Source organism: Juglans microcarpa x Juglans regia, chromosome 4D, assembly GCF_004785595.1.
Source record: "Juglans microcarpa x Juglans regia isolate MS1-56 chromosome 4D, Jm3101_v1.0, whole genome shotgun sequence".
In the NCBI taxonomy this organism is placed as follows: Eukaryota; Viridiplantae; Streptophyta; class Magnoliopsida; order Fagales; family Juglandaceae; genus Juglans; species Juglans microcarpa x Juglans regia.
In genome coordinates this window covers 11872331-11885920 of record NC_054600.1, presented here as the reverse complement: position 1 = coordinate 11885920, position 13590 = coordinate 11872331, and the positions used below count along the sequence as shown (strand labels likewise).

The 13590-nt window shown below is 36.7% G+C and overlaps 1 protein-coding gene across 1 annotated transcript; it reads right to left on the bottom strand.

Moving 5' to 3' along the window:
* Positions 1-332: 332 nt before the first annotated feature.
* LOC121260742 (putative GPI-anchor transamidase) lies at positions 333-13345 on the bottom strand. Its single transcript, XM_041162742.1, has 11 exons — positions 13029-13345; positions 12734-12947; positions 10856-10897; positions 10596-10740; positions 8918-9147; positions 8516-8573; positions 6887-6964; positions 6654-6742; positions 1661-1742; positions 728-916; positions 333-650 (listed from the first exon to the last, which is right to left on the bottom strand). Exons 2-11 carry the CDS (start codon positions 12892-12894, stop codon positions 510-512), a joined length of 1215 nt encoding a protein of 404 aa, XP_041018676.1. The 5' UTR covers positions 12895-12947; positions 13029-13345; the 3' UTR covers positions 333-509.
* Between the last annotated feature and the right edge of the window lie 245 nt (positions 13346-13590).

Genomic DNA, 13590 nt, shown 5'->3' with positions numbered 1-13590 from the left:
CCATGAAAAGAAAAAATTAATTTTTTAATAGTAAATTCTACTCTTTTTCAAAGTGAATATACAGCACTTAACGCACTCCACAACTATTACTCGGTTTCAAAACACCAAAACGCAAGGAGTGCGCCAAAACAATTGCATATGGCATCTTCCATGGTAGAATTGGGAAAGCTAAAAAAGAAGATAAAGTACCGTACTAGTTGTAGTGTGGATGTAGCACCAAATACACCCAAACATAGTACTTGGTTTTTCTCTTTTAAACTGCTGTATTAGGGTCTTTTAAGGGGCTAGTGGGTGTATTTGGTAAGTCTTATGTGTTGACAAAATTCCTCGAATATTGCAACATATGTCCCCTAATCACTTCAAAACCTACACTCGAATATATTTTCAAATGCTGGATCGCCAAAACATTTTCTCTTCTTAGCCTCTAGCATACAAGGGAATCAAATGTAAGGTCATTGGGCAGGGGATAAAGGTCTGGAGAAAGAGAAATTATATGTTGCCTCAAAGTTTCACCATTTTAGCCACATGGAAACCGTCAACAATGGAACTATTAGTACTAAGCCATAGCTCACAAAGGCATCAACATCTTCGACTTTTTCCATCTCTTTTTGAATGGTACTCCATGTACGTTTTAAAGCGCCATGTTGATCCTGCACCACATGTACCTTGCCTCTTTACTACAATTGTATAATTAAAGTCAAAAGTAAGGCTACACAATAAGTTTTACCTCTATGTTTAGTTCTCTAATTTGATCCAAATGACTGGGCTTGTCCATTAATCTTTTCTTGTCAGGGACTGATTTATCTGCAGGCATCTTGATTTCAACCCTGAAAGACTCCTTTCTTGACAGGAGACTATAAGCTGAATCAGTATGTATCATTTCCATGACTGAGCCAAAGAAGTTTGTCACAGGTACCTAGATATATGACAGAGATACCGAAACTTTATTTTGAGCTGAACAAATAAAAAAAGAAAACCATTCGAAATAGCAATACAAAGATGCAAAGTTTTAGATGTTGCTTTAATCTTGAGGAATACGCGATATGAAGTGGTAGAGTTGCTTCAAGCTTAACAAATACTTAAACTGAAATACACAAATCAGTTTTTTATGGTTAAACCAGAAAAGAACCTAAGCCCTCCTATATAATTCAGCCCATGGAAGGCATTTTGATGATTTCATTTTGTGAACATGACAATGCTCTCAATAGTACATCACATTAACGAAATGAGGATTAAAGGAAATATCTGACAGCCATTTGAGATCTAAATGCAATATAACAGAACATCATACAAAATACCCAAAAGAATATTAAATGCTAGGAGACTTCAAGTTCCATTGAAGTCAGAAATAAAAGTCCAGCAACTGCTTCCTAATTGCAACACAAAAAACAATTTCATTGGGCAGATTATTTTTCCATAAAGGAGTCAGGAATTCTTTTTTTTTTTTTTTTTTTTTTTTCCCACAGGCAGCAAAGATTTGTGGAAAGCCAGCTATAGGTTATGCAAGTTCAATTTTTTTTTTTTTAACATAAAGAAGTTTTAATAAAGGGTAGCGTAATGTGATTCTAATTACATCACAGATAATTAGGAAGCAGCAACTTCAACACATTGTAAAATTAGAAGATCAATAGCAACAAAAATAAGTCTAGAACTTCCATACCTCCTCTAAATGGCGTTGGTATAGATCTGTTCGGTAATATGCTGTTGACATCAACATACTAGGATTATACGAACTGAAAAGACTGCAAATAACCACAAATCCACGGTACAGGTCTTTATTTGAATAAAAAATGATGCATAATCATCTATCTGCAGACCGTATTAGATATTCCCAAATGCCAATGTAATCGCTGTATATGCAAAAGATGATTCATAAGTATTCTTCTAAATGGGATTTATACAAATACACCTGTTAGTTTCAATAGGCTGTGCCATGTTTAAATGGATTAAACAATATTTATGCTAAATACATCAAGAGATGTAGTTGTTGCTGTGACAGTTTGGACATCCAGAGATGAATCATAAAGAGATGATTCATGTGTATTCTTTCTAAATGGGATTTATATAAATACGCCTGTTAAAAAAGTCTTGAAATGTTTCTGTAAACTCCGTACACTTTCTCCCTGTACACTTTGTCACTGGTGATGACTTCTGGTGCTTAACTACGAGATTATCATGGGTTTCATGAAGCAGATTCTAAACCTTTTGAACTGTCTGAGGAAGGTAGCCGATGGATTCACATAACAGAGAGAAGTTGGAAGGTTATGAAAGCATTGGTCCTGGAGATGTTCACCGTGAACTGGTTCATTAGAGCCCTTGGGGAATGTTCACATGGTTATAAAAAGGAGTTCTTTGCAACCTCAAGGGATGGTCATAGAAGTTACATTGCTCAGAGATGTTCCAATGCTCAAGGTCGATATATGGCGTTAGTGGAATATGGCAATGGTGGCAGACGGAATTTTGATTTTGTACCGGAAGAAATGGAGGGGAAAGGGTGGAAAACAAATGGTGGTTGCACTGCAGGAAGCTTACGGCAGCATGGGGAGGGGGAGAAAGGTTGGGTTGTCAAGGTTTCAAAACTCAAACTAGAAAGTGTCGATCAACACACTGCCCAAGTCCTATGCAGAGGTGGTCCGGTCATCGGGACTTGCTGCCGGCAGTCAAGAAATGGTAATGAGTGCTCAGGGAGATGCAGTAGCAGTGATACCAAGGGTTGAGGGTAATTCTGGGTATTCATAAGTAAAGGAGATAGACATTGAGGGAGAAGGACGGAGACGTGCGCTGCATGCTCAAGTCAGCAGAAATAATGTTGAAATGGTAAGAAGCTCTCTGACCGAGAGAGGACGCATTGACATCGAACATATGAAGGGTTCCCAGACAGAGGAAGAGGGCTAGAGTGAGCCGGTGACCTTCTCTGACACAGTTGAAAGTCCTATAGCTGTTGTGCTTACACAGGAGCCTCCAATGGACACTGAGATGCTGATGGGGGACAATTCTGAGGGTGACAACCAAACCGATGCTGGCACCTTGGTTATATTCAAGCCCAGAGTATCTAAACACAATAATAATGAGGGGGAGTTCCCGTTGGCGGAGGTAGCAGCAGGTAGGAATATTGGAACTGATAATCATTGGGTTGAGCCTATTCTGTTGAATTTAATGTCCCCACTAAAAGAACAACTAGCATCAGATTGGGTTTTACATAAAGCCAAGGAGATTCAATTGTGTGTCGGGCTCCCATGTATCGGTTATGAAGATCAGTTCTTGGCCTTACTTGCTGGCATCGAAGCTGGGCAGTCCAATGCAACCATGAAGAGCCATTCAGCCAAGAAAAGGGAAAGGAAATTAAAGCGACTTGCTTGTTCGGTCAATTATGAAGGAAGTGCGAGTCGTGGTGGGACGAAGAAATCGGTGGTTTTATGAAGCTCAAAATAGTCTCGTGGAATGTAAGGGGGTTGAACGAATTAGAGAAGCGCACCAAAGTACGAAACCAGCTTCGTAGTTGGAGAGTGGATGTGTATGTTTACAAGAGACAAAATTGGTACTCATCTCCCATAAAATCATACGAAGTTTGTGGATTGTTGTCATGTGGGGTGGTTGTATTTGCCATCTAAGGGGGCTTTGGGAGGCATCTTGGTAATGTAGGATAAAAGGGTGGTGGAAAAAACAGGTGAGTGTGTGGGGGAATATACAGTGGCTACTTCTTTCACGAATGTGGAAAATAGGTACCAATGGTCCTTTATTGGTGTTTATGGTCCCAATACTAATACTAAGAGAAGAGGCATGTGGGATGAATTGGCAGGTCTTTGTAGCTTATGAAGGCTTCCTTGGTGCACTGGGGGAGATTTTAATGTCACTCGCTTCCCAACCAAACGACTAGAAGGTCCTAGCTCTAGCTTAGCAATGACGGATTTTTCAGACTTTATTATGAGCAAGATCTTTTGGACATTCCTCTAGTGGGTGGCACATTCACATGGTCCAGTAATAGAGAACATCCCACTTGGTCAATACTTGATAGATTCCTCATTTCGCCCGATTGGGATGCACATTTTCTGGATCTAATCGAAAAACGGCTTCCAAGGTTATGTTCGGATCACTTCCCCATTCTCATTGATCATGGAGGCGTACAGGGAGGTAAAAATATTTCAAGTTTGAGAACATGTGGCTGAAATCTAAAGGCTTCGTTGAGCGAGTAAGACAATGGTGGTCTTCCTATCTCATACAAGGCAACCTGAGTTATGTGCTGACTTGTAAGTTAAAGGCTCTCAAGGAGGACTAGAAGAAGTGGAATGAGCAAATGCTTGGGAATGTGGAACACCGAAAGAAGTCCCTCCTCAATGAATTACAGGGTTTTGGAGGATGTGGAAGAGGAGAGGGGACTTTCAGAAGAAGAAAAGGCTTGCAAAAAGTAAGTCACCTCGGACATTGAAATGATGGATTTAATGGAAAAGATCTCATGGAGACAAAAATCGAGGGCTTTATGGCTAAGAAGGGGATAAATGTACCAAGTTCTTCCATCGCATAGAAGACACAATATCATGGAGTCCTTGTTGGCAAATGGGAAGATTACATCGAATCCGTCTGAGATCACAAATCATATTACCAACCACCATGCAAAACTACTTTCAGACAAATTTTCTTGGAGACCTTGTTTGGATGGCCTTGTCTTTGGGTCGATCGATCAGCATGAAGCAAGTTGGCTAGAGAGGCCTTTCGAGGAGGTGGAGATTCACAAGGTGGTGAGAAGTATGGCTGGTGACAAAGCTCCGGGTCTTGATGGGTTCAATATGGCCTTCTTTAAGGCATGTTGGGAGGTAGTTAAAGACGACATAATAAGCTTCTTCCAAGAGTTTCATGAATGAGGTATTTTTGAAAAAAGCCTAAATGTTGCTTTCATAACTCTTATCCCAAAGAAGCCTGGGGTGGTGGAGATTAAGGACTTTCGTCCTATTAGCTTGGTGAGTAGAATGTACAAAATCCTTTCGAAGGCATTAGCTATTCGATTGAGTACGCCATTGGAGAAGATCATATCCAAGCCCCAAAATGCATTCATCCAAGGTCAGCAAATCCTTGACTCGGTTCTCATTGCCAATGAATGCTTAGAGAATCGCATCAAGTCGGGTGAGCCTGGGTTATTATGCAAACTGGACATAGAGAAGACATATGATCGTGTAAACTAGAATTTTTTATTACACATGCTTGAGAGGTGGACTTGGAGCGAGATGGTGCTCTTGGATCAAATTTTGCATCTCCACCGTACATTTCTCTATCTTAGTGAATGGTACCCCAATGGATTTCTCTATCCTAGTAAAATGATTGCAGGTCTTGTGGAAGGTGGATTTTTATCTGGATTTGTCGTAGGGGATGCAAGAATCGACACACTTGAGATGACTCACCTCTTATTTGCAGATGATACTCAGTCTTTTGTGGCGCTAGTCATAATCATATTCAAGCCTTGCGGGCTCTTTTACTTTGCTTTGAAGCAGCTTCGGGTTTGAAAGTGAATCTCGCTAAGTTAGAATTAGTTCTAAGTGTTTTGAGCTTGGCCAATATTCTGGGATGTAAAGTCTCCACCTTGCCAATGATGTATCTCAGTTTTCCATTGGGTGCCACCTTTAAATTTCTGTCTATTTGGGATGGAGTGTTGGAAAAAATGGAGTGTAAACTGATGAGTTGGAAGAGGATTTATTTGTCCAAAGGTGGTAGAGTTGCATTGATAAAAAGTACTCTATCCAACCTGCCGACTTACTTCTTATCTTTATTTCCAATACCATGCAAAGTGGCTCATCGGATAGAGAAATTTCAAAGAGACTTCCTATGGGGGGGAATAGACGAAGAATTCAAGTTTCATTTGGTGAATTGGGCTACAGTTTGTGCCCCTATACGAGAAGGCGGGCTGGGAATTCGGAATTTGTTGGTCTTCAACAAGGCTTTATTGTGTAAATGGTTGTGGAGATACCATGAAGAGAGGGGGAGCTTTGGACAATAGGCTGTGCCATGTTAAAATGGATTAAACAATATTTATGCTAGAGATGTAGTTGTTGCCGTGACAGTTTGGACACAATGACGCAAAATTTTAAAAACTATTAAAACCGATTAGGAAAACTTTATCACCATTTCAAAGCTAACTTTATGGTTCCAATTTTTAGAAGAATCATAACACCGATTTCTTCCAACAAAATGACTAATTGCCGCCAAACAAATCCTGTCCAATAGAAACACATGAACTCAAAAAAATATATTCTTTTTTCCTTTTTTATATTTGCCTCTTTTTTCATATAAATAAAATAAAAATATTTGCCTATTTTACAGTGAAATAAAGGTAGAGGCACTCCTCAACAGATCAAGGAAAACAAAACTATGACAGGCATAAATGACACTACAATTCAAAGGCAGTGTTCAAATTCAAAATCAAGACTTTCCTAGTTCCAACAGCATTGAATCTTATAGAAAACTAACTATAGGTGAGGGTCTGAAAATAACACAAATAGCAAAGTATAGGAGCTGAAAAGAGCATAATAAGGAGGCAATATATTTTTTTTCAAGTTTTTGTCTCTCTTGAATATAACAAGGAGGCAATATGAATTGCAGTTATTCTTTTACTTCTAGTTCAACATGCCTGATTTTTTTTATCAGTAAAGAAGAGTTCAACATACCTCATCAATGAGTCATTATTGTACATATTTAGCCTCTCAAAGAATCCAAGGGTGTAAAAAGTGAAACGATCCACAACTGAAACACCAACCTGTTTAAGATAAACAGAATAACAAGAAATCTTACATGTGGTACCTAAGACCTGGTGAAATAAAAGTCAAAGAAAGTTATATTGATGAATACTTTATTTATATGGTCCACAGATGGAAAATACTGTAGAAAAGAATGCACTTACGTCTGAGTCCAAGTGATGTGAGTATGAGTTCTCTCCCTTCATGCTGCTTCCAATGGCCAAGACACCAGGTGATTGAAGCTGCTCAAGAAACGAAATTTAATCCATTTCTAAATAAATTACTAGAAGGGCCACATTTTGTATGCCATGATAACTAGATTAATCTCACAATGCCAAGCTCATTTGGGACAAGCACAACCCCAAGTGCATAAACCAGAGCCTCCATAAAATCTCATAAAAGCTAGAAAATAGATAACACAGATTGGTGGCAGATGTAAACAATGCTAAGATCACAGAATTACATGTTAGGTTAATAATATCAGAATGGAACAGCTAAAGGATTTATCATGAACAGTACTAAAGATATGTATGTAACACAGATAAAGTAAATCTGGAATTCATACACAGAATACAAAAGGAACTTCACACTGGGATTGTTTTCTTTTTTATTTTCCCAAACCAATTATCATTTAGGCATGATGAAACAATAAGAGTGCTGGCTATCCACTGGATATTGCTAATTCCCGTATCTTTTAATCTACATTTGCGGTTAACTCTCAATTTGTTCATCCAATTTTTTGACATTTACAACCAGCGACAAGGAAATTTTTAGGCCAATAAAATGCAGAATAGGAGGTCTGCTTAAGAATAAGGATTCATTTGTGGCATACATGCAGAAGTTTCACAAGTTGAATTCCTTTTTGAAGAGTTAGCAAGCACATTTATTATCTTGGTCTTGAAGAATGGAAAAGTTAATAATCTAAATAAATTGAGAACATCATGCTACAAGGAGCTTTTTGTAACCATAGCATAGTCTACAGATTGCATACATAAAGGGAAGGTTTACAGGAATTTTGAGCACTGTTTATAATCTTAGTTGATATTAGGCCTTATAAGATCAAGATTATCATCAATCCTGACCAAGATTGATGATGCTTCATTAATTTATGTTTGTATGCATGCCTCTACTAACATTACTGTAATTATCTAGAGAACGTATATTTTATAAAAAGGAATTATAAAAGTTTTATGCAACGTTATTTTCATGGGACCACACTTTGGCTCATTATTCAGACTCTAGACCAGCACATTGACCCTCTATTTCTGTGCCTGGCCTGTCTTGAGGCTTGACCCAGGTAAACCTTGATATCACTAACAGGTGTACCCTGTGCAAGCAAGATACCAATTTGTTGTCTAATCTCAATCAGTATGCAGCAAGGCATGAGTTATGAGATGAATCCGTAGCATCTTAGCTCATATGATTTATTTGGGTAGGCAATTCCAGTTAAGCTTGTTACTGGTTTAACAAAAACAATCTGTTCGGTCTTGCAATTGGTTATAATGAAATGTAAGTCAGGAATTCTATTTTTTACTTTTTTGGTAAGTACTGTGAGTAAGGAATTCTAGAGATCAAATTGAGAACTATGAACTGTCAGCAATGTGATCTTTCTGTTTTCCCCTATTGTCTCAGAAAATGTCAACAGTGCCAACAAAAATTAATGTTCATGGTGAAATGTAGATGTTCCACTAAACAGATAAGTAAAATTCCTTAAAACTAAATAGGGATTTTGATTACAAATTATCCACGTTAGTGGTATTCTAAGAACATCACCCCCTTTAGGAGTCACATACCTGAGAGAAGAGAGTTGCCGCTTGGCAAGTGTCCACCATTATGAGCAGCTCCTTGAATCTGGAGTTTTTAACATTATTAACAAGTTATCAGCTCATTTTCCACCAGAGGTAATCTATATTGATAGTCAGCAAGATTAGAGAGAGAGAGAGATAAAGTCAGCCAAACTTTTCTTATTAGATACACAAAGTCACCTCGAAATTTCTATTTAAAGAAGTTAATTACTCACATGTCTTCTGGTTAACCAAACTTTTTTTTATTGTGAAGGAAATTATTTGCAGATGGCAGAAACAGATGCCATTAGAGCCTCCACAATTGATTTTCTTTGTTCTTATTTCAAATTAAAAAAAAATCAAATACAGATATCATGGGAAACATGCATAAAAGTAGAAGATTCCCCTTACCTACGCTTTTCTTTCATTTGTTTCACAGCATCAGCTAAATCATGACTCTGAAGCTCTTCTGAGTCCTGAAATTTCAAAAACTCATCTCCTCCATGTCCCGTCATATAAAGCAGGATGTGGCTACCTTCATCACTTAAAAGACGCTTAGATCTTGGAACGGCATTCTCATGACGCCCAGTCAATACCCGTAAAAAATTTTCAACTGTCACTTCGTATCCTCGATAATCTACCTGAGAGATTGCAATCAGTAAAAAATGAGAGTCCATTCTAGGAAACCAATTATCAAAAGTCCTTGGTTATTACAAACCTGAAGCAAGGAACGTAAAACTTTCAAGATTCTTGCATATGATGGACAGTCTAATACACCACCGAACTATTTGCAAAAATTCAAAGAAAAGAGAGGGAGCGGGTGCACGTTTCAGGGTGTCTTTGGCATGCTAGAAAATATAATATCCACAGTACAAAAATCTACATCCCTACATAACAAATAATATGACCAAACAAGATAATTATAACTTTTGCATTTGGTTAAATACCAGAAAACATAGAAACTTTATGGGTCACCAATACATTCGACCATAGAATGGAAGGATGGGAAGGAGGGGTAATCCTATCCCACAAATCAATGTAGTTTCAGATAATCTCACACCATGCATGTGAAATAAAGAAATTTAGATGAGCATATAAGAGTTGCTAATCAAATCTCCTCTTTCAATAAAGGCGCCCCTCTTTTGTCTCAAAGGACAGGAGATTTTCCATTAACAAAAGGTTCGAAGTAACTGAACTTGACTTTTCTTTCAAACATTAAGGCTCAAGTTTACGATACTACCAAAAATTGTATCTGTGCTTTTACAGAATTCATGATTAGAGGAGGCAGTAGATCTGCTCAAAGTATCCATACTGGGAAAACTGCAGATCTTTTAACTAAGTTGATGGTATTCTTGATGGACAATTAACTAGAAGGCAAACAAGTTGAGGGCCCACCACAGATATATTCCATTGACCTAAAGTACAACTGCAAATGTTAAACCTACACCAGTCACAGTTATCATAGACCTTGTCTCCCATTATTATTGGGTATGCACCTTAATCTTAAAATTCATTCTTTTTATTTTTATTTTTTATAAGTAAGAGATAAATATTATATATATGAATTAAATAGGTATAGTCCATGTACACAGGAAGTATATAGAAGAACACCTAAATACATTCTTTATATTATATATATATATATATATATATAAGTAATCTTAATATTCATTCTTAGATGACCAACTGGGATATTTCTAAGCTACCACAGATAACAAGCAATAAAAAAAGTGGTAGCCATCATCATGAGAAATAAAAAAACAAAGGCATTCTAGGAATATCTCAAATAGATTAGACATGGTGATTATTCCAAGCTCTTTATGGCACCATTTAGGATGGTGTATGTATGGCACAGATGGTAAATGTAATACCAATCAAGACAAATCAAATCCAAAAGAACAACTAAAGAATATAATCAAAATAAATAATAGATTCAGAATTTATTGATATCGTTATCCAAACAAAAGAACAGCCTCTTAACGAATGCTACCGCTCCTAGGTGTCTAAGGTGATCAGAGCTTGGAGTAACCATATAGATACATTTGCTCTTTAGAAGCATCAAAAGCCCAATTGGAGATACAAGACTCACCTCAACATTATCTCCGTACAAGTTAAGTTTGTGGTTCTCATTGTTAAAAACTTGGGCTGGGTATTTGTTTCTGGCATTGCAAGCCATGTCATCTGCCAGCATGAGGATTATTCTCTCATCAGGTATTCCTAGCCGCTTAACTGTCCTGGAAGATAAAGGATTGGAAGATTTTCAATCAATGGTTACCAGGTAAGAGGGATCCCAAAAGAAACAACAATCAAAAACCTAACAAAGAAAGCTATTTAAAGCTATTTTCTTACCTATACAAGGATAAAGTATTAGCCATGTGTCGATAATTAAACCTGAACAAGGACATAGAAGTAAGTTATTCAACTGGATAAGTCAAATTTCTCGTGATGCAACAGCTCAAGTTTCTCATAATGCATATCAAGCAGCTCGGCACATATGATGTTGATATTATATTGTGTCTTGACTGGCCCGACATCAAATATCAATTACTCGGGAGCATTCTAGAGGTAGAAAGACAAAAAATAGTCTTAGAAATATGATTTCAAGCTTAAAATTGGGGCAACAGTGACATTTTAATTTTTATGTTGAGCACTGTAAAAGAACAGTGTATGTTATACACAGAAACAATAAATTAGTATCATGAGTACTGTTCAGTCACATAGATATTGATAATGTATGTCAGAAATCCACTGTAAGTCAAAACAAACATCTGCGTAGTTCTTCAAAATAGCACATATAATGAAAAGGAAACAATACTAGGTCCTGTCACCTCCATGGAAGAGTTGGAATTCTAAGAAAAGTAAAGGTTAGATTATAATTCCAGAAATTAAAAAGCTACATTTTTTATAGGTAAAAAAATTAGAAGTAAAAAAAACTATATGCCAGAAGTCTTTCCCTGAATAACTTTTAAAGGTTCTAGATGACTAACAGTGAAAGACCTCATTATTGGAAACTACTAGGTGCAGAACTCTAGCCCAAGTATGCAAAACAAATAGGTAATTACAAGATTATTCTAGTCTCGTATCAATATAGACCCAAGGTCCTTCAAGCTCTAAATTGTCAAGTTTCTCTCCTTAAAATATGGAAGTGATGCATCAATGGTAATAAAACATTAAAATACTGTTTTTCTTCTTTTCAGTCAGTCAAGAAAATATGAATTTATTTTTTAGAGGAAAATTAATTGTTTCCCGTTATTGGATACAAAAAAATGGACATAAATTATTTGATATTATCTTCAACCATTTATCATCTAAGAAAGGGAACAACATAATTAATTTGTTAGGAAACTCAAATACCAGTTACCTACTAAAAGCAAAGCATCAGCATGTTTCGTTGATCAATATTCACCATTCTTTCTGTTACGAAGTTCAAATGATGCATCACTGAGGTCAAAATATCAAATTTACAAAGAACTAATACTGATACTCAAACATCACACATATGTTTGTTTTGTATAAGTAATCAAACATCACACATACGTACAAATCATTTGGCGCATAACTTTAATTTCACCTTGATTGCAACATCAGAAAAGATTCATTTGGACAGAAATGAGTCAAATGAGCCATGAGTTCCATTTACTTGCAAGTGATGTTGCCAATGATGCAACATAAGCAGTTAAACATGAATTCAAATATCAATCACAACGGCACCTTAAGATTATTGGCAATAGGACGGCAGTTAAACATGAATTCTAATATCAATGGAACCTTTAGAATATTGGCAATGCTCGCTCCTATTTCCCAGTCCCTTACATCAAATACAAAAAGGGGAAAAAAAAAGAGAGAGGACAAAACAGAACCATAATCCAGACTAGTATATTGTTTATCATGTAGGTCCACTAACAGCTTATCAAGCAATTAAACAAAAATCTTCAAGGAAATAAGAAAAATATGCATGGGCAGTGTCAATCGTGAGATTGTAAATCTAGTTAGGTATTACTCATGTATACTTCCTGTGTACTTGGCTATTCCTATTATACTGTGAATAAAAACATCTTGATTACCTATAAAAAAAAATCATAAGAAAATACAAAATGGGTACAATTTATTTCTCCATAACAATACAAATGATAAGAAATAACATTAATAATAACGTGGGTATGCTTTTCAATGGTTCAAAAATCATAAATGTAAAAGTTTTAGAGCGAAAAGTAAAGCTTGAGTTACCAGAACCGAGAGGTGCAGACCAAAACAGCCCAGTTGTTGGTGTGCATAGTAGCCTCAGAAGAAGTGTCCGCTAAACAATTGCTGAAGTTGCAATCCAGAAGCAGAAACACAAGCAGCAGCACCATTCTGCACCGGAATGATCCGTACATCTTGAACCGCATTCTCTTCGGCCTTCGCCTCAGCTAGTCGTCAAAAACTAATTTCTTTTCTTCTTCTTCACAATACGGGAGATTGATTTGGTTAGGTTCCTCAAAATATAAGCAATGGAAATTCGGTCAAGATAATATCTTCTAACCGGTCCTTCCGTTAGTGCCCCAAAAACACCCTCCAATGGGACTAATGTAAAATTTCTCTTCCAAACTCTCGCGGCCTTGCCCAAGACTGAAGACCCTCTCCCAGAACTCTCTTCTTCCAGACTCGCCCAAGACCCTCTTTCCCAGGACCCTTGACCCTCTCTCCCAGATCAGATGGCACTAACCCAACGCTAAACAAACACTGTAAAATGGCACTAAACACTTCCAGATCAGATTAAAAAAAAAATTTTTGAAAAGATTATCAAGCACCTAAAATCCTGGCATGAAATTGGGGTTAGAATATATTTTTTAAATCTTATTAATGATTACTTTCGAAGAAATACAGCTTAGAAGCAGTGGCGGACCTATATTGATGCTTGGTCCCCAAAAATTTTTATAAATTTGTTTTAGTATATGGTTTTTTAAAGATATCATAATATAAAGATAATTTATTCCCTTAAAATATTTTCAAAAATTTTATTTAGTACTTAGTTGTCTTGGTTTCTTTTGGTTTTTCAACAATTTTTCATATTCACACTTATTTTTTTCATTAATAAAATCTCA

Coding starts and splice junctions, on each gene's coding strand:
- LOC121260742 (XM_041162742.1), bottom strand. CDS start 12,894: ATGCGGTTCAAGATGTACGGATCATTCCGGTGCAGAATGGTGCTGCTG. Junction 8,574..8,917: donor CAAATGAAAGAAAAGCGTAG/GTAAGGGGAATC, acceptor TAAAAACTCCAG/ATTCAAGGAGCTGCTCATAA. Junction 651..727: donor TTAGAGAACTAAACATAGAG/GTAAAACTTATT, acceptor CATGTGGTGCAG/GATCAACATGGCGCTTTAAA.